At 37.4% G+C, this 24,329-nt stretch overlaps 1 protein-coding gene across 1 annotated transcript; it reads right to left on the minus strand.

Moving 5' to 3' along the window:
• Positions 1 to 352: 352 nt before the first annotated feature.
• Positions 353 to 17,099, minus strand: LOC101732409 (serum albumin). Its single transcript, XM_004911441.3, has 9 exons — positions 16,995 to 17,099; positions 12,663 to 12,726; positions 11,504 to 11,636; positions 10,225 to 10,442; positions 8,587 to 8,722; positions 7,064 to 7,152; positions 6,381 to 6,516; positions 4,430 to 4,623; positions 353 to 1,063 (listed from the first exon to the last, which is right to left on the minus strand). The coding sequence occupies exons 1-9, from the start codon at positions 17,023 to 17,025 to the stop codon at positions 910 to 912; spliced, it is 1,155 nt and encodes a 384-aa protein (XP_004911498.3). The 5' UTR covers positions 17,026 to 17,099; the 3' UTR covers positions 353 to 909.
• Positions 17,100 to 24,329: the final 7,230 nt, after the last annotated feature.

Below are 24,329 nucleotides of genomic sequence, written 5' to 3' on the forward strand. Positions count from 1 at the left end.
TTACGATTTTTGCGTAAAAACGCAAGTTTTTCGTAGCCATTACGAAAGTTGCGCAAAGTCGCGATTTTTTCGTAGCGTTAAAACTTGCGCGAAACGTCGCGCCTTTTAAGTTTTAACGCTACGAAAAAGGCGCGACTTTGCGCGCAAGTGTTAACGCTACAAACAAAATCGCGACTTTGCGCAACTTTCGTAATGGCTACGAAAAACTCGCGTTTTTACGCAAAAATCGTAAAGACGCCGAAAAACTCGCGTTTTTACGCAAAAATCGTAAAGACGCAGAAAAAAAATCGCGTTTTTATGCAAAAATCGTAAAGACGCCGAAAAAATCGCAAAAAAATACGAAAAAGTCGCAAAATGTTCGTTTCCAATCTGAATTTTTCCAATTCGGATTCGAAATCGTGTCTTAGTAAATCAGCCCCTAAGACTAGTTTTTCATATTTTGGGGGCAGATTTTCCAACCATACAAATATACTAGAACTAGATGGCTGTTTAAGTCATTTATTCATAATATTTAAATAGAAAATAAATGTTTATCCCAAATCTCACCCTATCTTACCATAAAGTAGGTCATCTAGGAGTATCTACAATTGAAAAAAGCATTCTCCCCAAATATAACTTAACTGACTTTCAGTTTGCTGCCATAGTTATTGATCTGGGTCCACTTCGGGGTTTGCCCAACAGTATGGGAATCACTGGTGTAAGGTATTGTAAAGGAAAGCTTTCTGAAAGTATTTTCTAGCTTACATCACTTTAAACTAGAATGCAAATATTTATTGTCTTAGGAAACAATGAGTTATTCCAATAACATAACAAAACCAATTACATAATTGCAAAAAAATTTAAAAAATATTTATATCAAACCTCTGACATACATTTCAATTCTTAATTTGTGACGACAAAATATTCAAATCATGCATGAAAATGTTCAGAAATGCTAGAAATACAATCACTTGGATTATTGGTAGCACAGCAGTATGTTATCAGTCCATTTACCCTTACAGCAGAATCAAGATTTTTCTTAACGTCGAACTGTGGGTTTCTTCGGGAATATTCATATACAATCCTGTAAAATAATTACACACGAAAAGCAGTTGAAATTAAACCACTGATTAGTTAGTATAACATAGGAGGCTATAATGAAACAAGAGGCACTTAAAGGAGAAGGAAAGGTAAAAACTAAGTAAGCTTTATCAAAAAGGTCTATGTAAACACAGCCAGAAGCACTTACAGAAAAGCTGCACTCTATCAAAAGAAACACAGGATTTCTTGTCTCCTTGTTTGTAAACATGTTCATGGGTATCTGACTTCCTCTCTCAGAAAATTCTTCATTCCTGGGGCCAGAGTCTGCACAGCTCTCCCCTCTCTCCTGCTCCACCCTCCCACAAGAATGCAAAGGACTCCCTCCCTTACAAATGTGTAATCTGAGCTACCAACAGCTAGAGCTGTAGCAAGAAGCTACTTAAAATGGCAGCTCCTGTCTTAAATAAACAGAGGGAGCTTTTAGGGCTCTTCACTCAGGTATGTTAAAGCTTTCTGCAGAATAAATATAGCATTCTATGTGGCACTAATGTGGCGACTCTATTGGCAGTAAAATGCCAAAATGACTTTCTTTCTCCTTTAATAAGGAAAAGGGAATTTACTAACATTCACTTTAATTTCATATGAGACACTGAGCTCAATCTGTGATATCACAATTTGCTGTGTGTGACAGGTGAAATGACTTTTAGCATTTTGTTTATGCAGGTGTCGAGTATAGAGGAAACATTAAATTCCACCTTCAGTAATTTTGTGTTAGCCATACTCTTCTATCACTGAAACAATGTCCAAAAAGTCAAATGTAGATCCATCGGTCATGAATGCTTAGGTCTAGCCATTTAAGCTGACTGACAAATAATCAGATATTTGGCTAAATTTTGTCGCAAACATAGTACAACAAATTTATCTAAATATATATCAGAGTGAGAACAATGTTCCCTCTAGTTTGTGCATTTTTGCATGTACACACACATTTAGAGGTCAGGACACACGAAAAAAATTGTGGCATGCACAAAGAATTTTATGTGAAAACACATAAATATATATATATCTTTGTTGTATATGTAGGGCACTTTTGGTGCTGTATGTACTGTATTAATCTGGAAAATGTAGCAACAGCAGAAATCAAGCAGATACTGCTCCAGGGTGTGAGCTAAATACTTGGTTATATAGAAAATTTCTATGTTTATTGGTCTAAGTCTCTGTCTCCACATAATTGCCGCATCTGCCATTTGCTGTGGAAACTGCCAGATACACATTGATTTAAAGGGAAACTAGAATTTACCATATTTTGATTTCTTTTCTAGTATGAAGTTTGTTATATTTAAATACTAATTCCTCCCACTTTAGTCCTACATTCATTTCTAGGGATGAGCTAATTTTATTAGCTAATAAAGATTTGCAGAAAATGTTCATGAATCTGTGCTAGAATTTCACTATATTTTACATTTTGTTTTGCCAGGAAACAAATCATGTTTTTTTCGCACATAAAAGAAAACATGAGAAACCACACACAAAACACAATAAACAGCACCCACTGACTTTAATGCATTTGGCATCAGAAAAAAACACAGTGGAAAAATGTCCACTGACAATGGTACGTTTGGCAGATTTTTCGGCAAACTAAAACATGGCCCTTTTGCTCATCACTAGTGGCAACCCTATATTCACTGTCATAAAAAAATGCAGCAGGACCAACTGAAGGCTGAATGGAGAGCAAATCACCTACGTGAGTGTGCCCTAAATGCTCATACACATGGGCAATTATAGGCAATTATATCCACCTTCAATGTACCCATGGAGATACTCAGGTCAGCTCATACCTCCAACAAAAAAAAATTCACCGGACACATGTAGATAGAAACACGAGCATAAGGGCTTGGGTTGCCTCCTTTTCTGGCAAAAAAGCCAGCCATTCTGTGTTTTTATCTTTCCTCCCTACTACTAACATTGACATCAAGCATCCTTTTTATTCACCAGGGCCTTTTATTGCACGCAAGGGCAAAAAGGCAGATCAGCTGGAATTGAACCAGTGTCCTCAGGATTGCTGTTTATCTTTACAGTCCCTGCTCTAATAAATCTAGAGCAACTGGACCTATTAAGTAATCATTGATGACGTTTCACTACTCATCTCAGCAGCTTCTTCAGTTCAACTGACTGGTACAGAAAGTCTTTGGTATATAAACTTTTTTACTAATCACAATGGTGCTTTGTACAACTGAAACTTGCAGAGGTTGTGAAGGCTGTGGGGTTACTTTGATAGGATTACCAAGCTGTCATGCAACTCATAGAGAAAGGTGTTATTTGTGAGAATTACATGAATGGATGTGTAAAGTAGTTTGTCCTACTCTGCTGCTTCATAGGCAAATAGGGCTAGGAGTCTGAGACAGCTGTAACTGGAGATAGCTTAGTGGTAGAGTGAGGGACTGTAAAGGTTAATGGCAATCCTGACACATCATGATCTGCCTTTTATGGAAATGCTGGCCAGATTGCATTTTTATTTGAATGCTGTCAGTGCAGCCCTGCAACAAGCAGTAGAGGTACTAATGACTCCAGACTGTAGTTGCGGAATGATGGGAGCTACACAATGCAGCCACAGTTTATACAGGAGAAGTTGCCAGCTCCATGTTGGTTTAAGGTCAGCTGATTTGAGATGACAGATCTGTGCAAGCAGTCAAGTTCTCCCACAGGCTTTGTGCATGTACTTAAACAGAAAAGAGCCTTCCTCAAACTGATGCCACAAAGTAGGTTGCATAGAATGTCATTGTTGCCTTAAGGTTAAAACCTGAAATGAAACCAGGAGCTCTGCCCCAAAGAATGGAACACAGCATGAGACAATTATTCTTTTTGGTGAAATTGTAATCTTAATTATGCAGGCAGGTAGTGTTTAGTGGTACACACAAAGACTTTAGTGTAAAAACACAACATTCTGACCTGAGTACACATGTTTAAAAGGTGAGTAAAAAATAATTCCTCTAATGAAGGAATTAGAAAAAAGATTGAATGAGACCCCATGGAATGCAGTTATCCATTGATTGCACTGAATGTAAATGTGGGTAGAGTGGCTGGTTGACCAGAATAACAAGGCTGATTGAACAAAACTCATTAAAACATTTGATTTACCAGTGTAATACTTTAGGACCAAACATAAACATGTGTTGGTTGGTATGGTTGAAAACTACCAGAATCACATTGATTATCAGATTTGAATGCTGGGCTTCAAATACATTAATGCTAATATCTTTCTAGTCATTTCAATTTATATTACTTTTTGTCTGCCAGGTTATTTATTTCAAGCAATCTAAAGAGATTTCATGAATTCAAAGTTAGATGATGCCAAATGTTCTAGAATGTGATCCATACTTAAGTATTTTCTTTAAAAACAGTTACTTACCATCTTAATAATTGCAAGTTTTGCCTAAGTCTGCATAGTTGCTCAGCATCAATCGATACGTTGGGCAAAGTCTTGGATTCCTCAACTGCTAATTCAGTGAGGCATGTTTCTCTTTCAGGAATATTTTTGAGACAGCAAGCTTTCTGCAGGTTGTTTTCCATTAAAGAACAAATATGAGCAAAGAGCACACCTGACTGCAAAGAGACATGCAAAGTTAATTCTGCTAATTTGACTTTTACATTTGGAATATATAAAAGGGACAATTTAGTTTTAATTTTTATTTTTTAACATTTAAAAAAAAATGCACAGCCAAGCCTGGAATCTGGAAGTAACCCAAGCAAGCAAACTTACAAACTCCTTGAAGTGCCCTGACTGGAATCAAATGTAGTACCTCAGCACTGCAAAGTAGGGTTGGCACATGGCCTAGCCGGTAAAATACCAGCCAAGGCCAGGGCTGGTATTACAAATTTACTGGTAAATTTGTAATAAACAGTCAATTTACCCCCACTCCATTTGGCTTCCAATCTGTCCTACATACTCACCAAATCACCTGCAGAGTCAATGCTGACTGAGCAACTTTTCCTCTTGATGTCATAGTTACAGATCTGCCCGTTTATATCACAACCCACCCACTAATGGACCGCCTCTCACCCTGGCTAGTATGTTCCTCATCAAAAGGTAGCAATCATAACTGAAAGGCATAAATGCTAACCACTGCGAATATGTCAGTGTCAATAAATATAAAACTCTTACAGCAAAAACAATAGCATGTTCTGAAGTGTAGATAGTAAGGAAAGTAACTGTGGTAATAAGCATGGAAGGAAAAACATAGAGGTCACACTTCATGAGTAAGGACAAAATGAATTAGTCAGGAGGGAGTTGGTAAGTCATTTACACTGAAGCTAAAGAATAAGAGGTGAATGGAAAATTACATAAAGGTGGAGGAACTGAAAGGAATTAACACTTCAGTGGAATTTAGACCTCAGTTAGAACAGAACCATAAAAAGGAGAAAATACAGAATGGTAAACATGACAGACATAAATATACTGAAGGGGTGAAGGAATTTACACGGAAGGGTGATGGTGAGTTGAAGGGAAATGACAGCAAGGTGATGGGAAATGGAAGGGAAGTTTGGACTAGTGGTGGAAAATTAAACTGAGACGATGGAAAAATTACATTAGGGGGAGAGAAATGGAAATGGAAAAATATATACTAAGAAGGTGGAAAAGGTAAAAAATTAAGCTAAGTAGAAATTAGGAAAGCATATGACAAAATATATATGGGAGAGAGAAAGCTGGAAAAGAAAAATTACAATGGGAAAAGATGGAAATGTAAGGAACAAGATGGAGAAGAACTACTAAAGTGTTATTATGGAGGCATTAAGGATGATACAGAATGGTTAAAATATTGATATCCCGTATACTATGGATTGGATGGTCTGTATTTTGGGCTTTCTTATTTTTAAAACTATCAGAGATTCTTCCCTGTGGTTCAAGTTACTTATCTTCTTTCTGACAGCAAATCATATGACTAGTGGTTCTGGTGCCATGTTTATATGTAATGTGGCACTGTTGCAAATGAACACAACACTTTGTTCCAGATAATAAAGGAAAAAGGATTCATTCAAGTCAGTAATTTGTGTGCAAAAAAGTGCTGGTTGTACTTGTGGGGGTAGAGCAAACACACATGCATACAACGTATACAACCTTCACAACCTTGCCTGTAGTTCAACTGGGGCAAAATGAATAGGGGGCCCTATTCTTACTGCCTGGTCAAAGCAGGATTTAGCTAAAGAATTCCCAGGACTAAAGTGCTTTGCAACATATGCACTAAGGTGCACGCAATTAAAGGGTGCAGTTCGACACCCATTTAGCACCTAACACTCTTCCTAGTCATTACAAATGAGCTCTACTTTAAGGATATTTTATTATAATATTTTTAAATGATTACCCATGTCTCAAAGCATTCGGAAGTCAGTGATTCAGACATGCAGCACTGTGATGCCAGTGCCATGTAATTATTGTCAAAATCAATAGCCTTTTCAAGTGGATCACTTGGCTTCATCTTGGCATAAAAAACTAAAGCCCTATGAAAAGATAAAAAGTGAAAATACAAAGAGGTTACTATCATGAAATTAAGTAAACAAAGCAATGTATAATAAGCAAGAATGTCTCTAGTGGGGTTTATAATGATTTTTGACACAACAAAGCCATATTAGAAAAATACTATATAATGTCCTTTCTCTAGAATGATTCTGCATATAACTCAAATAGTGTAGTGGGAATACTGATGCATTCCCTCTTATTGTCAGGAGTCCTGCAAAACAAAACCAGTTTGTGTGATTTTGAGTCAATGTAAAAATTTCTGTCTCTGGTAGCCTCTTTATTCCTATGACAAGAGTCAGGATGCATAGTATCCAACAGATAGTAAGAGTTCATTTTTAATACAAAAATATCAACTCTTCAGGTAGAACTCTTCACCTGAACAACATATTGATTGGTTGCCATTGGTAACTGCCCATGGCAAATTTGTCCAGTGTTGATGAATTATCCCCACTGTCATATATGCCTATATTTTCAAGATATCTTTTAATACTAAAATATTAGCAGTAGGGGACAAAACAATCTGTTTACCGAAGACCATTTTCCCAGTATTTGTTCATAAGGCACATTGTATTTTCTAGTCGCATTTTAGTTCTCATATTCTCAGGAAACACGTTTTTCTGCAAATATAAACAAACAGTGCAGTCACTTAAACTTTCTTGAAGTTGTATTTGCTTTCAGAAGACAACACATGTCAGTAAGAGTATAAAAACCCAGGGCTGAGGGAAGCAGCTTTTTTAAATTTTAGGGTACACACATGGTAATTTTTAAGCACTCCTTAAATTTCCTACCCTAGGTGCAAGAGTGAGCATATTGTGTTCATGGGGGATAAGCATTTCCATTTGCATACATACCATGCAGGAGCAAAGTGTTGAGTACCCCGCAGACACAGGGTTAATCTGAACTGAACTGGCAAATTAGGAATCTGCACATAAACAGGAGAAGTGGTGGCAATTTTAGATAATTGTCAAACCGTTGTGGCTCCCTTATTTGAGAGTTTGCTATATTGCTTAGAATTACTTGCTGGCAAAGACGGTACATCTCTGGGATTTTCAGAGCCTTCTGTGGCAGCTGTGGACAGCAAATAGGGACAAACTGAACTATGCATGGTGGTCCATAAACAAGGTCGGCCCATGGTGCATTAATACACAGTAAGGCACCTTTAAAAGTAAAGTCTAAAAATCATTTATACTTAAAGCCAACAGCACCTTTTTTTGCGATAGCTTATAGATTTTAACTTGCTGTGAAATTTTATGTGTTAGAAATTAAAAGTGCTGAGCAGTCTTAGGATAAACTGATCATTAGCACAGTCATGGGATAGTGTTTAGTATGAGTCTTGCTTCTTTGAGCTCTCCTTTAAAGCTAAAAATGTAGCTGTTATAAAGTTTAATAAGCTTTGTTTTAGCTTATATATATAGTTCTGAATGTCTTGGTCTTAGCATTTTACTTGCTGACTAGGGTGTGCCTCAATTTTATGTCCCTGAGACTGCCCAAAGGCCCCATTGATTTCTTTGTTTAATATAATTATTTTAACATTTTATATCCCCAAATATTTGCATTTGGTTTGGGCTACATTATGAGGTAACATTTCTGAATAGAGTGCAAGTGCAGTTGCACAAAAATGAATGTAAAGGTATCACTTATTGACACCATTAATTAAAATGTGCCAAATGACATTGCATTCATCATGCCTCTTCTGCTGAATCATTCAAAAGTGTGCCAATTGATGCTGTAGAGTCTGTGTTTCCCACAGTGAGTTGTGCCAATAGGCACAAAAGACTTGAGACGAAAGAATCACATGCAGATGTGACTGAGCACCAGAAGCAACACTGTACCGACTCTGTATCCCATTTGCTACCACATGCATGCGCATGCGTGATGCAGAGGGCGCACATGTGATTATGAGTTTAAAAAAATAAAGGTGATTTGCAGCAATACTGCACTTTGCACATTGACCCTGCAAGCATTCATGCCATATACCTTTCACCCCTTAGTTCTATTGGGCTTTTGACCCCTATAATCTATGTAAATATACTGTATATATGATCCCTTACCTCTGTGACAAAGCATGATAATCTGCTTTCTGATTGTTCACAACATTTCATGTAAATGAGCAAGAATGAATGGAAAACATTAGTAGCCAGTGATGGTGTGAATTTTGTCAGTCGTCTGGCAAATCCATGGAGGTAACTGTAGAAAAAGATATTATAATTGGACTAAAGCGTCTACTGTATTCTTTTTCTATGAATTTGCCTAAGGGAACTATTTAGAGGTGAATGTAAACTTAATTTCAATTTGCTTTATTTGCCAAAGCATCTGAGTGGCAGCATGTAGCTTAACACTTGCCTATTTTCTCATTGGCAGCTCTTTGTAACCTCCCACCAGGGGCGTAACTATAGAAGAAGCAGTTCCTGTGGTTGCAGGGGGACCCAGGGGTGTAAGGGGCCCAACAAAGCCCTAATTAGTAAGCAGTTTCAATATATCTTGACAGTGCAGGTTAACTTACCAATGTTTTGGGGTCCTAAAATGAATTTGCTGTGGGGTCTAGTAACATCTAATTACGCCACTGCCTCCCACTGAGGTTACCAGAAGGAGACACATCCTAGCAGTCCAGGAGGTATGACATGATGTCATTGGGGCAGCATGACATGGGTAGTAAGCAAAGGCACCAAACTAGGGAGTGACCATTTTGAGAAAAATATGGGGGTTGCAATTCCAAAAAAAAGTTGAAAGGGTGTTTACCTTTAAGTTTACTTTAGTAAATTACAGATTGTGTTATTCCTAGCAATTTTGTCAATGACCCTGCAACCAAAGAATTATTGTTCTGTGAGCTTACAATTTTGTCATTTTTGATGGTTTTTATTCCCTATCTTTCTGTTTAGGTCCTCTACTACTTATATTCTAGTCTCTGGTCAAACCACTGCCTGATTGATAAAGTAAACAACAAAAGTGCCAGCTACCTACAGAAAATGTCTAATACTGCCGTAAAAAATGCACCCCTTGTGTTTCTCATGTGCTGTAACCCATGGATTCACCTGCAATGGCCCAGTGGCTGCCCTGGTTGTTAAAACTTTTTGCTCCAGCTCAGCCAGCCATGTGGTTTGACAGTTAAACAATCTGGTACATGTTGGAATCAGCAATTTAAACCTAGGACTGCCTGTGTTTGCAGTCAGAAAAGGGGAAAATACCTAATATCTTAAAATGTTTTTTTTTTTTTTTTTTTTAAAAAAAGACTCTTGTTGAAACAGATTTATTTACAATTAGGTGGAGTTTTGTTATCATGATGACACGTCCATTTAAGATCAATAACTCATGCGGCCTAAAGATCAGACTATAGTTAGTGATCTGTCCCATTTGCCTTTGCTATGGCAACTATGGAAAAATTCACGAAACGTAGGTGCAGCACTTTTTTTTTGATGCGCTCTACTTTTTTGAATAATAACTTAAAAGGACATGACTGACTGCATATGATTTGGATAAATTTTGTTAATAGTAATTTATGCTAAAACCACATCATCACAGAGATAAGACAGCAAGATCAGCTATAGAGAAAAAAGCATTTTCTATTTTTTTTATTTCCATTTATATAATATATATTTGTCTTTTAAGAAGTTATTTCCAGGAAAGAAATATTGCTGCCTATATTTATGCTTAACTGAAAATACAGTGCCACCAAATATTGCTAAGTTCACCTTTCTATAAATCCATGTTTATTTGCTGTCCATGCAAGACATTCCTCATCAGTGCTGATGCCATCCCCCATTGAGGGCAGTGAAATTGGTGGATTGTTTTGTAGATTGTGAAAACATCTTTCTCTTTCCAGATGATCTTGCTCACAACACAGAGCAGCTTGTTTGTTTTTCGACAATGATATTTTATCTTCACAAATTCTACCTTGGAAAATGATATTCTAAGAAAAAAGGCATGTATTGTAACAGTTTGAACAAGAATGAAATATATTGTCAGTAGTGATGATCGAATCGGCAAGAAAATTTGCGAAAAGGCGAAAAATTTGTGAAACGCAACACGTCTTTTTTGTCGCCTACGGCTATTTTTTTTGTTGCCCATATCTATTTTTTGTTGGCGCGGCTATTTTTTTGTCGCCCGCGTTTTTTTGACGCGACCGGTCCCGATTATCGCACTCGATAAAAAAAATTTCCACGCGACAAATTTTTCCCGCAGTGAATTTTCACTAAAGTTTTGCTAAACAATTCGCACATGGGCGAAATGCGGAAATTTATTGCAAATCCATGCCTGGCGAAAAAATTTGCACATCACTAATTGTCAGCCAATGATTAGGTAAGTGCTTTCTTTGTTAAAGGTGAACATCCCCTTTAAAGGGTTACTATAACCTCATGCCAGCACATATTTATGACAATATATGACAATGAATAAAAAATATATATATTTAGAACGGCGACGAAAAAATCGCAAAAAATACGAAAAAGTCGCAAAATGTACGTTTCCAATCCGAATTTTTCCCATTCGGATTCGTGGATTAGTTAATGTGCCCCTTTGTGTACCATCGGGTGCAGGGTCCTCCCCACTGGCAGGGGCAATCAGTGGATTCACAAAGAAAATATGGTGCAGCACTCTGAAGTGGTGAAAAAGGTGAATGTTGATTTTGCTAAAGACTAGGCAACATTTTGGGCAACTGCCCTTTATCAAGCTTAAAATATCACCTTTTTCACCACTTTGGAGTGCTGCATGGTATTTTATTTGTGACACATGTTCTATTTAGCACCTATCCCATATATGTAATATAATACAGAAGTTTGCCCAAGTGCAGTAACCCATAACAATCCAAAAGATTGTTATGGGTTACTACCTGCTGATTGGTTGCTATAGCTGATTGGAAAATAACCCTCTATGTTTGAAAATGAGCCCTATTGTCTTTTGCCTTATCTATGATAGCTCTTGAAGTACAGATATTGACTGGAAGTGCCAAGCAAAATCAGATCTAATACTTACTTCACTGTAGAAACATTCTGTATTTGGTTTTGCCAAACAGCAGCTAGCAATGAACACTAACAACTGCTTCAACAATCTGTTTACATCATCTAGAGTATTAAATACCAGCCGTTGACTATAGAAGACAATTATTCTGGAAAAGAAAAAAAGGTAGAAAATAATAGTTATTATGCTCCAAAATTATATGTACTGAAAAATAAAATAACCCATGTACAGGAAAAATCATTTCAACTAGACAATTTTAGACATAACACAATATTGTAAAGAAAATGCCTTGTAAAATTATTCACACCCTTGACCAAGTCTCTTAGTCAATAACTAATCCTTCGCTGAAATCTAGTTTTCTATCATAATTTTATTTAAAGGAGAAGGAAAGGCTAAGTCACTTGGGGGTGCCAAAATGTTAGGCACCCCCAAGTGACTTAGATCGCTTATCTTGTACCCTGGGCTGGTGCCCCTGTTAGGAGAAAAAAGCACCAGCCCAGGGTACCTGTAGGAAGCGCTTCCTCTTTCTTCTCCCGGCAAAATCCGTCCGCATTTTGGCACCCCCAAGTGACTTAGCCTTTCCTTCTCCTTTAAAAATACTAAAACGAAAAACTATTTTGTTACAATGGTTTCTGCTGAAAAAAAAATTGAAATATGTTCTTTGGCCTTATGGTTGGGACCATTGTCCTTTTGAAATATGCATTTTAGCTCAAGCTTCAGACTGCAACGAGTTCTCTTGTATTGTTAGAGAAGCAATTCATTCAATGTATTTATTGGGAGCTCTAATCTGCCAATTCTATATCTAACCCATTTAGATAGATATCTTCAGAAGTTTAATATAATTTTCAGCAAAAGTTTTTACCAAAAATATCATTGCATTTATTTTGTCTTTGACATGATCTGTAACTGCCAAGGTTGTACCACATGTAGATGTTTGGCTTATGAGCAAGTTAAATGTGGAGAAGAGGTAGAAAGCAGAAGTGTAGAATTCCCCAAAGGGTAAAAGCATCACATTAGGAGACAAAAAGAGAGATACTAAGTAGAAAACAATATGTTGCAAAATGTATGGCAATAATAATAATAATTTTACATGCTGATTTCAGACTACATATTTTATAAAATCATAATTCTGATCTTACTTGATTGCTGATATAGTTATATAAAAATTCCATACTTATATTTATAAGCTGCATTGATGGAACGAGATAAATCACAACCAGTATTTTTAATTTCTTCAACTATAAGTAAAAACAAAAACTTGTTAGTAAACAATACATTTATATTGATAATTTTCTATATACAGACCACTCATCTCTGTGAACAAATATTTGTGCTATAAGCATTATTGATTCAAAAAAACAACACACTGCCTAAAGCTTTGGTATATTATATCATGATACCTTCCCATAATAAGGTAGAGGTCAGAATGTTGCATTCTCCCATTGTACAATCTCAGACGCAAGTTGGCATTTTTTTTTTTCCTCATCACTCAGCATTTCCCTCATCACTCCAATGTAAATTTTGTGCTTGGTCAAAATGCATCCGATTATTTAAAAAGCACACAATTTAGCTGTGACAGAAATGGACACAATTGCACTGAAAATCTTTGGTGCCAGGATGTGCTTAAAATGATGTCAGTGCGTGATTCTTTAGTTGCAAGTGTACTATATCTATTGATGCATTCTGCTGTGGGAACCCTGGAGTTACCGCTACATACTGTCAGGGCTCTAAACTGCACAAAATCATAGAATTTTTGATCTAGAGGTAAAGGGACTAAAGTGTCACAGATGGTAGTTTCTATCTACAATATAGCAGATGATAATTAATCTGAGAGTAGCAATGAGCAAAATTTTTTGGCAGGCATGGATTTGCGGCGATTTTCTCAATGGCACTTCGCCACTGGCGGATTGTTTCGCACAAAAATTCACCATGGAAAAAAAAATTACAATTATTTGTGACACGTGCCATTTTCTGCAATTTGCTAATTTTTCGCCGTTTCTGAAATCTTTTCACAGTTTTGCTTACTTTTTGGCAAAGCAAAAATTATCTCATCACTACTTGAGAGCTAGCTTTTGCAGCTTTCAAATGCAGATTTCAATTACATTTACAAATAGCTTCAAACATTTTGCGTGCTTTGATTTTAGAACGTTTTTCTGGGGGAACGTTTAGAATACCTTTAAAAACTGTAAATATTATTTTTTTAGGAATACCTAAGCATTCCAAATGGCAGAATTTATGTGTAAAGGTCTCTACCAGCTTTGCACATCTAGAGACTGAAATCCTTGGCCATTCTTCTTTGCAAAACAGCTCCAGCTCAGTCAGATTAGATGGACAGTGTTTGTGAACAGCAGTTTTCAGATCTTGCCACAGATTCTCGATTGGATTTAGATCTGGACTTTGACTGGGCCATTCTAACACATGGATATGTTTTGTTTTAAACCATTCCATTGTTGCCCTGGCTTTATGTTTAGGGTCGTTGTCCTGCTGGAAGGTGAACCTCCGCCCCAGTCTCAAGTCTTTTGCAGACTCCAAGAGGTTTTCTTCCAAGATTGCCCTGTATTTGGCTCCATCCATCTTCCCATCAACTCTGACCAGCTTCCCTGTCCCTGCTGAAGAGAAGCACCCCCAGAGCATGATGCTGCCACCACCATATTTGACAGTGGGGATGGAGTGTTCAGAGTGATGTGCAGTGTTATTTTTCTGCCACACATAGGGGGACATTTACTAATCCACGAATGGTCCAAAGGCGCCCAAATGCGTTTTTTTCGTAATGATCGGTATTTTTGCGACTTTTTTGTTTGTCCCGTGATTTTTTCACCGACGACTTTATCGTATATCTTCCGCGACTTTTTAGTTGCCGTCGTGAAAAAATCGGATTGGTTTTTCCTCTGTTTACAATTGCTCAATACGAAAAAAACCGCGGCGTCGACGAAAAAGTCGCACAAAATATGATAAAGTCGTGACAGCGACAAAAAAAAATACAAAATAAACGCGACACCGACGAAAAGGTCGCAAAATTTTCATTTCCAGTCCGATTTTTTCCCATTCGGGATTCGGATTCGTGGATTAGGAAATGTGCCCCATAGCGTTTTGCATTTTGGCCAAAAAGTTCCATTTTGGTCTCATCTGACCAGAGCACCTTCTTCCACAGGTTTGCTATGTCCCCCACATGGCTTGTGGCAAACTGCAAACGGGACTTCTTATCCCTGACCTGTCTGGTATGTTCTTTCGACTTCATGGTGTTGTTGCTCCCAATATTCTCTTAGACAACCTCTGAGGCCGTCACAGAGCAGCTGTATTTGTACTGACATTATATTACAAGCAGGTGCACTCTATTTAGTCATTAGCACTCATCAGGCAATGTCTATGGGCAACTGACTGCACTCAGACCAAAGGGGGCTGAATAATTACGCACACCCCACTTTGCAGTTATTTCTTGTGGAATGTGGAATTCCAATAAAATTGATTCATGTTTGTGGCTGTAATGTGACAAAATGTGGAAAAGTTCAAGGGGGCCGAATACTTTTGCAAGCCACTGTAGTTGTAAATGTTTCTGAACTATGCCTCAAAGCTTGGAGTTTATATTACAGCCAAAATGAAAATAGTATATGAACTGTTTATGGCTGATATTTTGGTTGGGAAAAACACAGTAATGGAAAGTACCAATTCAGAATTCAAAAAGAACAATTATGTCTTTTTCATAAACTGCATAGTTTTTATAAAATTACTGAAAATAGCTTCAATCGTTCTACTTTACATCATCTCATCTTCATTTGTCAGTAGATATGAACCTAAAATATCAAAAATATGAAATATGTAATCGCTAACGGACAAAATGGCTGCAATGGCGCTTTTCTGCAAATTTTGCACTTGCGCAACAAAAAAAAAAGTTATCAAACCCTTTGCATTTTTTGCAACAGAAGGTTTGTGATTGTGAATTTTTTAGTGTACACACAAGCGCAGTGAATGTAATAAAACTTTTTAATGAAAAAGTCACGCTCACAATTACTCTATCTTCAAGCAGGCGTTAAAGGAACAGTAACATCAAAAAATTAAAGTGCTTTAAAGTAATTAAAATATAATGTACTGTTGCTCTGCAAAAAACTGGTGTTTTTGCTACAGAAAAGCTACTATATAAATAAGCTGCTGTGTAGCCACAGGGGCAGCCATTCGAGCTGGAAAAAAGGAGAAAAGGCACAGGTTACATAGCAGATAACTAGTAGATAAGCCCCATATAATGGGGGTTTATCTGTTATCTGCTAAGTAACCTGTGCCTTTTCTCCTTTGAATGGCTGCCCCCATGGCTACACAGCAGCTTACTTATATAAACTATAGTAGTCTTTCTGAGGCAAACACACCAGTTGTAGCAATGCAGGGCAACAGTACATTATATTGTAATTACTTTTATACACTTTCATTTTTTGGTGTTACTGTTCCTTTAAACATTCACAATGTACTCAATCTTTAGTGAACAGTATTACATTGCGAATAGTGTTAAACATCTGCAAAAATGCCATTTTACAAAGAGCTTGCGATTTATATTACAATTGCCTTAATATGCACAGGATTACCAAAGTATGTGGCATATAGAGACCCAAATTAAAATTTTTAACATAAAACATTTTAAATTTCATAAGAGCCCCTGACAGTATATAGATCTCAAAAAGCCACAAGTTTTTGGAGAGTACACATATTGATGAATTTATGACTACCAATATACAAATCATTGCTACTTTAGCTCTTTTATTACATATCTGAAATTACCTAGGTTGCACTTTACAGCATCTTATTTGACACTTGTTCTATGATACAAAGATATCACAGTGAGATAAGTGGTCAAAACCCCTGTTCAATTAGTCTTGGTGTGAATGAATGTTTATGGGCAAAAACAAGTAATCAACAGCAATGTAGAAATGAAAATGTATTAGAATTACATAAATTCAATTGAATCACTCAATTAAAAAAGGAATTTAACAGTTGTGATTAGTGCCTATGCCAGTCATAGTGACCCACAAAATATTTTGTTAGAAAAAACACATTAAAAAAAGTGTATTTGTATGTATATATATATATATATATATATATATATATATATATATACAGTATGCATGTACATTTTTTACGTTGTGTATCAATGTGCACATCTGAATGTGTTATGTGCAAAAGCCCCCCACTCTAAAAACTGTGTGTTAGATTTTTTGTTTTTTGACTATCACTTACCTAGGTAAAGACAGGCAAGCATTTAATCCTGAAAGATTACATGATAAAACGAATTGGCTGATACATGGCACATGTACAGGGCATATGTATATGTGTAGCCCTGGGCCCCTGGGGCAATTTTTGTTAATTATCTATGGGCGGTTGAAGAATAAGGGAGCAAAGAAAGGGATTTAGAAGGCTGCCCTATGTGATGGTTAAGTGGTTGAAAGCAAGCGTGAGCGAAACAAATCTCAAACATAAAAATTCTTGAGAAAATCTAAAACATTATGAGAAAACTTATTCCTACCAGTGTTCCTCTGACATCTCTTTCCTTTCATGGTATAGATGTTTGTCCTTACAGTTAAAGAACAAATTGAGAAAAGAAAATAAAAAATTAAGAGAAAATGTCTCATGCTGATGGCACAAAAGGAAATGAATATGTCACATAGAAACTGCCTATTATGTATTCACTTGTTAATAATTACCTTTATATGAAGAAAGAAAATCAGTTCCAGCCACTCACACGATTACAACAAATGTTCAGAAAAATTCACAAATTTATTAATACTCAAACAGTTGTGGATTTTACAATTCATGGTATAGATAGATAAACAATGGAAAGTTGTGCTCACAACTAAATTTTTAAGGAGGCTGTGACCCCTAAATTCATAGCAACAAGAGGTCCACTGCATTCACCCATTATCAATATATATATATATATATATATATATATATATATATATATATATATATATATATATATGACATTAAGACATTTTATGCATTAAAGGAGAATGCAAGTCAAAATTTAAAAAGCATACTGCCCAATAGTCCTTCTATTGTTTAGTAAAAACGCCACACTTTTGGCTCACCTAATCAAATATTTACTTCACATTTTCTAGAACAGGCAGCCATCTCTAAAAAGGTATTCTCCCTTCCTTTCCCTCCTTGCTTCATACTGCACATGTGTTTAATTTCCTCCCCCCCCTCCCCTCTGCCAGATCCACTTCTGATTGGCTGGTGGGCATGTGTAGCTCAGAACAGGAGACAGGATCAAGTTACACACATGCTCAGAGAATAGGAAGCCTACAGGAAGGACAGAGAGATTTCAGTGATGTCACTGTAGTCTTCACACTGCTGTAGGCTGCCAGCACCATATCTCAGAGAAGCAAGCAGGGATCTGGGAATTTAGATATGCAGTACAGTAAGTACTTAAAAAGAATGCCTTTAGACTTACTTTTAATTTACAGTGGTGTGAAAAACTATTTGCCCCCTTCCTGATTTCTTATTCTTTTGCATGTTTGTCACACAAAATGTTTCTGATCATCAAACACATTTAACTATTAGTCAAAGATAACACAAGTAAACACAAAATGCAGTTTTTAAATGAGGGTTTTTATTATTTAGGGAGAAAAAAAATCCAAACCTACATGGCCCTGTGTGAAAAAGTAATTGCCCCCTGAACCTAATAACTGGTTGGGCCACCCTTAGCAGCAATAACTGCAATCAAGCGTTTGCGATAACTTGCAATGAGTCTTTTACAGCGCTCTGGAGGAATTTTGGCCCACTCATCTTTGCAGAATTGTTGTAATTCAGCTTTATTTGAGGGTTTTCTAGCATGAACCGCCTTTTTAAGGTCATGCCACAACATCTCAATAGGATTCAGGTCAGGACTTTGACTAGGCCACTCCAAAGTCTTCATTTTGTTTTTCTTCAGCCATTCAGAGGTGGATTTGCTGGTGTGTTTTGGGTCATTGTCCTGCTGCAGCACCCAAGATCGCTTCAGCTTGAGTTGACAAACAGATGGCCGGACATTCTCCTTCAAGATTTTTTGGTAGAACAGTAGAATTCATGGTTCCATCTATCACAGCAAGCCTTCCAGGTCCTGAAGCAGCAAAACAACCCCAGACCATCACACTACCACCACCATATTTTACTGTTGGTATGATGTTCTTTTTCTGAAATGCTGTGTTACTTTTACGCCAGATGTAACGGGACACGCACCTTCCAAAAAGTTCAACTTTTGTCTCATCGGTCCACAAGGTATTTTCCCAAAAGTCTTGGCAATCATTGAGATGTTTTTTAGCAAAATTGAGACGAGCCATAATGTTCTTTTTGCTTAAAAGTGGTTTGCGCGTTGGAAATCTGCCATGCAGGCCGTTTTTGCCCAATCTCTTTCTTATGGTGGAGTCGTGAACACTGACCTTAATTGAGGCAAGTGAAGCCTGCAGTTCTTTAGATGTTGTCCTGGGGTCTTTTGTGGCCTCTCGGATGAGTTGTCTCTGCGCTCTTGGGGTAATTTTGGTCGGCCGGCCACTCCTGGGAAGGTTCACCACTGTTCCATGTTTTGCCATTTGTGGATAATGGCTCTCACTGTGGTTCGCTGGAGTCCCAAAGCTTTAGAAATGGCTTTATAACCTTTACCAGACTGATAGATCTCAATTACTTTTGTTCTCATTTGTTCCTGAATTTCTTTGGATCTTGGCATGATGTCTAGCTTTTGAGGTGCTTTTGGTCTACTTCTCTGTGTCAGGTAGCTCCTATTTAAGTGATTTCTTGATTGAAACAGGTGTGGCAGTAATCAGGCCTGGGGGTGACTACAGAAATTGATATTGAAATTGAAAATTGAAATTGATAAACCACAGTTAAGTTATTTTTTAACAAGGGGGGCAATCACTTTTTCACACATGGCCATGTAGATTTGGAGTTTTTTTTTTCCCTTAATAACGTGAACCTTCATTTAAAAACTGCATTTTGTGTTCAATTATGTTATCTTTGACTAATAGTTAACGGTTTTTGATGAGCAGAAACATTTAAGTGTGACAAACATGCAAAAGAATACGAAATCAGGAAGGGGGCAAATAGTTTTTCACACCACTGTATATTAACCTTTCATTGTCCTTTAAGCTACCAAGCAATGCCCTCCCCTTTAAAAAACAGGGATTGTTTATTCATATATTGCAATATACTTTAAGTTGGCCAACTATGTCAAAATCAACCCCAGTATGGCCAGTCCTATACTCACTTTTATCTGATTCATTAAGAATTATTCTGCTTCAATATACATTTAACAAAGGGACTGAGTTTTACCTGCAACTTATTTGCTTTCAACTGGGATTACCTGACTGTAGCTGGGAAGGGTGGAAGCTACAACATGGAGCTGGCCACTGCTCCTGTATAAATGTTTTATTTAATAATATATAACATAATAATATATAGACTTTGTGTGGCTTTATGTAAGAAGATTTCCATGCATTGGCATTTTGACTGAATAGGGGAAATAAAGAAGCAATATAATAGAGGAAATAAATCAATGGTGACACACATAAAAAGTAATGTACCTCACCTATGCAATGCCATGTTTAACTGTTATTCTAAGTTAAGGGTCAAAAACTATTTCCTATAACTATCTATTTTGACAAAGCCACATCAAATTTACTTCGCCTGCTCATAGGGGTGGTCCAAAAGGAGCATTAAAGCATTTAGGAACTACTTGAGTGCATGTTTTAAAGGGAACTGAGAAATGATTTGGGAAGCAGCAAAAAAGTTTTTAAATTTGTTAGATGTGCGTAATAACACTACATTTGCTAGTATATTTAAGGTAGATACATGTTTATCTTATTTTATTATAATCTGTACTATTGGTGCTCGCCATTTTTCTTCCGTGTTTTTATAAGGATATTTTAGTATCTGGGCATCTAGATGGGGCTAAGCTGCCGAGAGATACATTATGCACAGTTTGCCAGCTCACATAGAGATGAGGATCAGTGCTGGAAAGTTGAAGAGTTTAATCATTAAATATGTAGAACTACTGCTTTTTAAAAGAAATACAACCCTGGTTAGAGCACAATATTATTTTTTTTTTTTAAATCTCAAAAATTCAGGGGACGGTACCTACAAATCGCCCTCCATTTTTCCCAGTGCCCCCAAAACAAGTTACATTTTATTCATATTCAAGTAATCAGTGTACTACCGGTTTCACTGTAGGTATTTTAATACACAAAATTGTTTTGTTGTATTATGCAACAATGTCTTAATAGACACACTCAAACCTATGCTTTTATAAAGACCAGTGGGCGATAGGTCATTGAGAAGAAATATCCATAAGCTCTCTTTTTAATCGGATTTACCTACCTCCCTTTAGGAGTAAGTTGGCCTACAGCAATCCAAAGGCTTTAAGGCAGTTTGGGTTACTATTATGTGTTGTGAAGAAGTGACAACTTATATAGGTAATATTTTATATAAGGATATTTTATGCATGTATGCATGTTCTAAAACATGGGTCTTTTACCTACGTACTTATTTGTACAAGCACATATGTGGAACAAATATTGTCCTTGATCAATTTATGATTACACATGTATTGGCATGCAAAGTTCATATCCGCTTCTTGCAGCCCTGCACTTGTGAGCTCGCCCTCAGCCTCTAATATGTTAATATATATTTATGTAATTGGCTATAGTTAGACTCCTGATTTAAAGTAATCTAAACCATTCCTCAAGTTTATCTAATGAGTGTGAGAAATGTATTTAGTAAAAAGGCTTAGTAAGATGTATACCTGATTAACCTGGAAAACATTGTGACCTTATTTAGTTGGGCTTATGTAGACGTTACAATCATTGTCTAAAGGTCTCAGGAAAGATCGTTCGTCCACTCCACTGATGTTAACGCTGATATTGCCCGCGATAGATCTCTGCTATTGCAGCGACTAACCGCTCCGAAAATGCATTCCACCGGCAACAATAGGAGTAGCTGGTGGAAAGCCCTTTGCACCGCTTCGGTAATCCGAAGTCACACAAAAGTTACCTGCAGGCAACATCATGTGACTTCAGAAAAAGAAGTGATGTGAAGGACTTTCCAATGGTGACTCCTATTGTTGCTGGTGGAAAGCCTTTTCGGAGTGGTTTGTCACCTGCGGTAGCTGCTGTGTAAATGCTACTTTATAGAACTATATCCCCGGGCTATAAAAGCCCCTAGTAGCACTGCCTTGACCCTCCTCACCTCTCCTTTATCACATAGTTTCTAACTTTTAAAACTGTCCCTATCGCTAACCTAAAAGAGCAGAGTAGTGCAGCTGCCCAGGGGGTATAGTTCTCCTTTGAGATGGCCATAAACAGGCCATGATGTGTGATATCCAAAATATCAACCTCTACTTCTGTTGTTAATTGTAATTTTAGATCAAGAACCCCCTCCAGCAATACATCAGGTGTTCACCCTTAATTTACAGTTTAAAAAAAATGATATTTTTGTACATAATCTATATTGTCAATGTATGCACCAATTTATTATACAGCACTACAAAATCTGTTGGTGCATTATAAATAATAATCAGTTTAATAGCTGCTTTATTTGACACAGGAGACTGGGTTTGTGCAACCATGTGCACAATGAAAATGAAAAGGTGAAGAGTAGTACAAATTCAAAATTATTTTTTAAAACTAGAATTAGAAGAAAAAATTAAGCAAGTTGGTGTGGTAGCTTTGGTATACGAGGGAGGAAAATTGGTTGATTAGAGGAAAGAGAAAGCAGAGAGTTTAAAAACTATTTTTTAAACTATTTAACGAAGGTCCCATTTTTATAGAATAAGTTTTATTTAAGTGTAGATTGCTGGGTGAAAACCACCAAAGATACCAGAATATGTGAAAGTAAACAAATGTCTGGGACCTGATTATATTCACTCTATGGGGCTGATTTACCAAAGTTCGAATTTCAGACTTCAAAACTTCGTATTAGATATGAAAATTCTGAACGTTCCGAAATGTTCGTATCCGAACGATCGTAAAAGGCGTGAAAACCTTTCTGACTTTGAACTTTCTGTGCATGTTTTTGGAAGTCTCCCATAGGACTCACTGGCACTCTGCAGCTCCAACCTGGCCAAAGGAAAGTCATGATACTGAAGCTTGAATGAATAACGAAAATGTTGTACTCGTTGCGACAATACGATTTTGTCGCACAAATTGCTGCAAAGTAATTTAATCGTACCCATATTCCATGATTTTTCATGTCTGGCATGAAGCAAATGATTTCAGCCTGATATATATAAACCTGTTAAATTGACACGAGTAGGAAAGATTCATTAGTAATAATGAATAAAATATTGGAACACACTTAAAACCAGTTTGTGGCAGCACAGTTTTATTTGCAATAAATCTTGCCAAACAAAAGTATTTACCTTCTGAGGTAAGCAGAAAGCTAGACCTAAGGGTTACAGTAGATGTGATCTACTTATATTTTGCTAAAGCTTTTGATATAGTACCTCACAGATATTAATGACTCCAAGTCAAACATGAACAGCATTCCAGCTGGTAGAAATAATACTGAATAACAAGTTTTTGCAAAAATTAAGAAATTTAGAAAGACTTTCAAAAATATGTGGCCCCTTAACATGACCTAAACATTAGTTTAAAAAATTCATAGCTAACGCACTACCAAGGCAACAAAAACTAAAAAGGAGATTTATGTACTTACGGTTAAATCCTTTTCTCTCCAGTCGTAAGGGGGACACAGGGACCGTGGGGTAAAGGGCCCCTACCATCAGGAGGCAGGACACTGAAGAACAGAGTTGTGGACCCTCCTCCTCCTCTCCCTTTATCCCCTCTCAACCCGGAAGGGATTCAGTTTGTAACAAAGAATTAACTCATAACCGAAGTACAACTCTCAACAAGACTGAGGATAACTAGAACAAGAGTTCAGGGAGGGAAGCCCTGTGTCCCCCTTACAACTGGAGAGAAAAGGATTTAACCGTAAGTACATAAATCTCCTTTTCTCCCACGTCTAGGGGGACACAGGGACGGTGGGGACGTACCAAAGCCACCCCATTGTAGGGAGGGCAGAACTCTGACCATTTAGGAAACTACTGCCTGGAGTACCTTCCTTCCGAAGGTAGCCTCCACCGACAGGTATGTGTTGAATTGATAAAACTTTGTAAAAGTGTGAAGAGAGGACCAAGTGGCCGCTCTGCAAACTTGTTCAGCCGATGCGAAATTCCTGTGTGCCCATGAAGTTCCCAGAGATCTGGTAGAGTGTGCTCTGATCTTGATTGGTGGCACCTTCTTCTTCGCCAGGTAAGATCTTCTTATTGTCTACTTTATCCAGCGTGCAATGGTGGTTTTCGTGGCTGGAAGACCCTTTCTAGCTCCCGACGGAATCACGAATAAGGAGTCTGTCTTCCTAAAGGCTCGAGTGCGAGAAATGTATGTCTTAAGCGCTCTGACCACGTCCAGTCGATGTAGTCTGGTCTCCTTGTCATTCTTAGGTCTGTTGCAGAATGAGGGTAGCACAATCTCCGTATTTATATGGAAATTGGATACCACCTTGGGCAGGAAACCGGGTGTTGTCCTAAGTACCGCCCTATCCTCGTGGAAAATTAGGAATGGTTCTGAGCAGGATAGTGCCCCCAGTTCTGACACTCTTCTGGCTGAAGATATGGCGACTATGTGAGTGTCACTATCCCCACCTCCGACAGAGGTTCGAAGGGACTGTCGAGGAGAGCGTTTAAAACCAGGTTTAGGTCCCATGGAAGTATGGGGTGTCTGAACGTGGGAGAGATGCGAGCAACACCCTGAAGAAACGTGCGAACGTCCTCTGAGAGGGCTATACGTTCCTGGAAGAGGATGGACAAGGCCGAGATCTGAGTCTTTAG

Source organism: Xenopus tropicalis, chromosome 1, assembly GCF_000004195.4.
Source record: "Xenopus tropicalis strain Nigerian chromosome 1, UCB_Xtro_10.0, whole genome shotgun sequence".
NCBI classification, from domain to species: Eukaryota; Metazoa; Chordata; class Amphibia; order Anura; family Pipidae; genus Xenopus; species Xenopus tropicalis.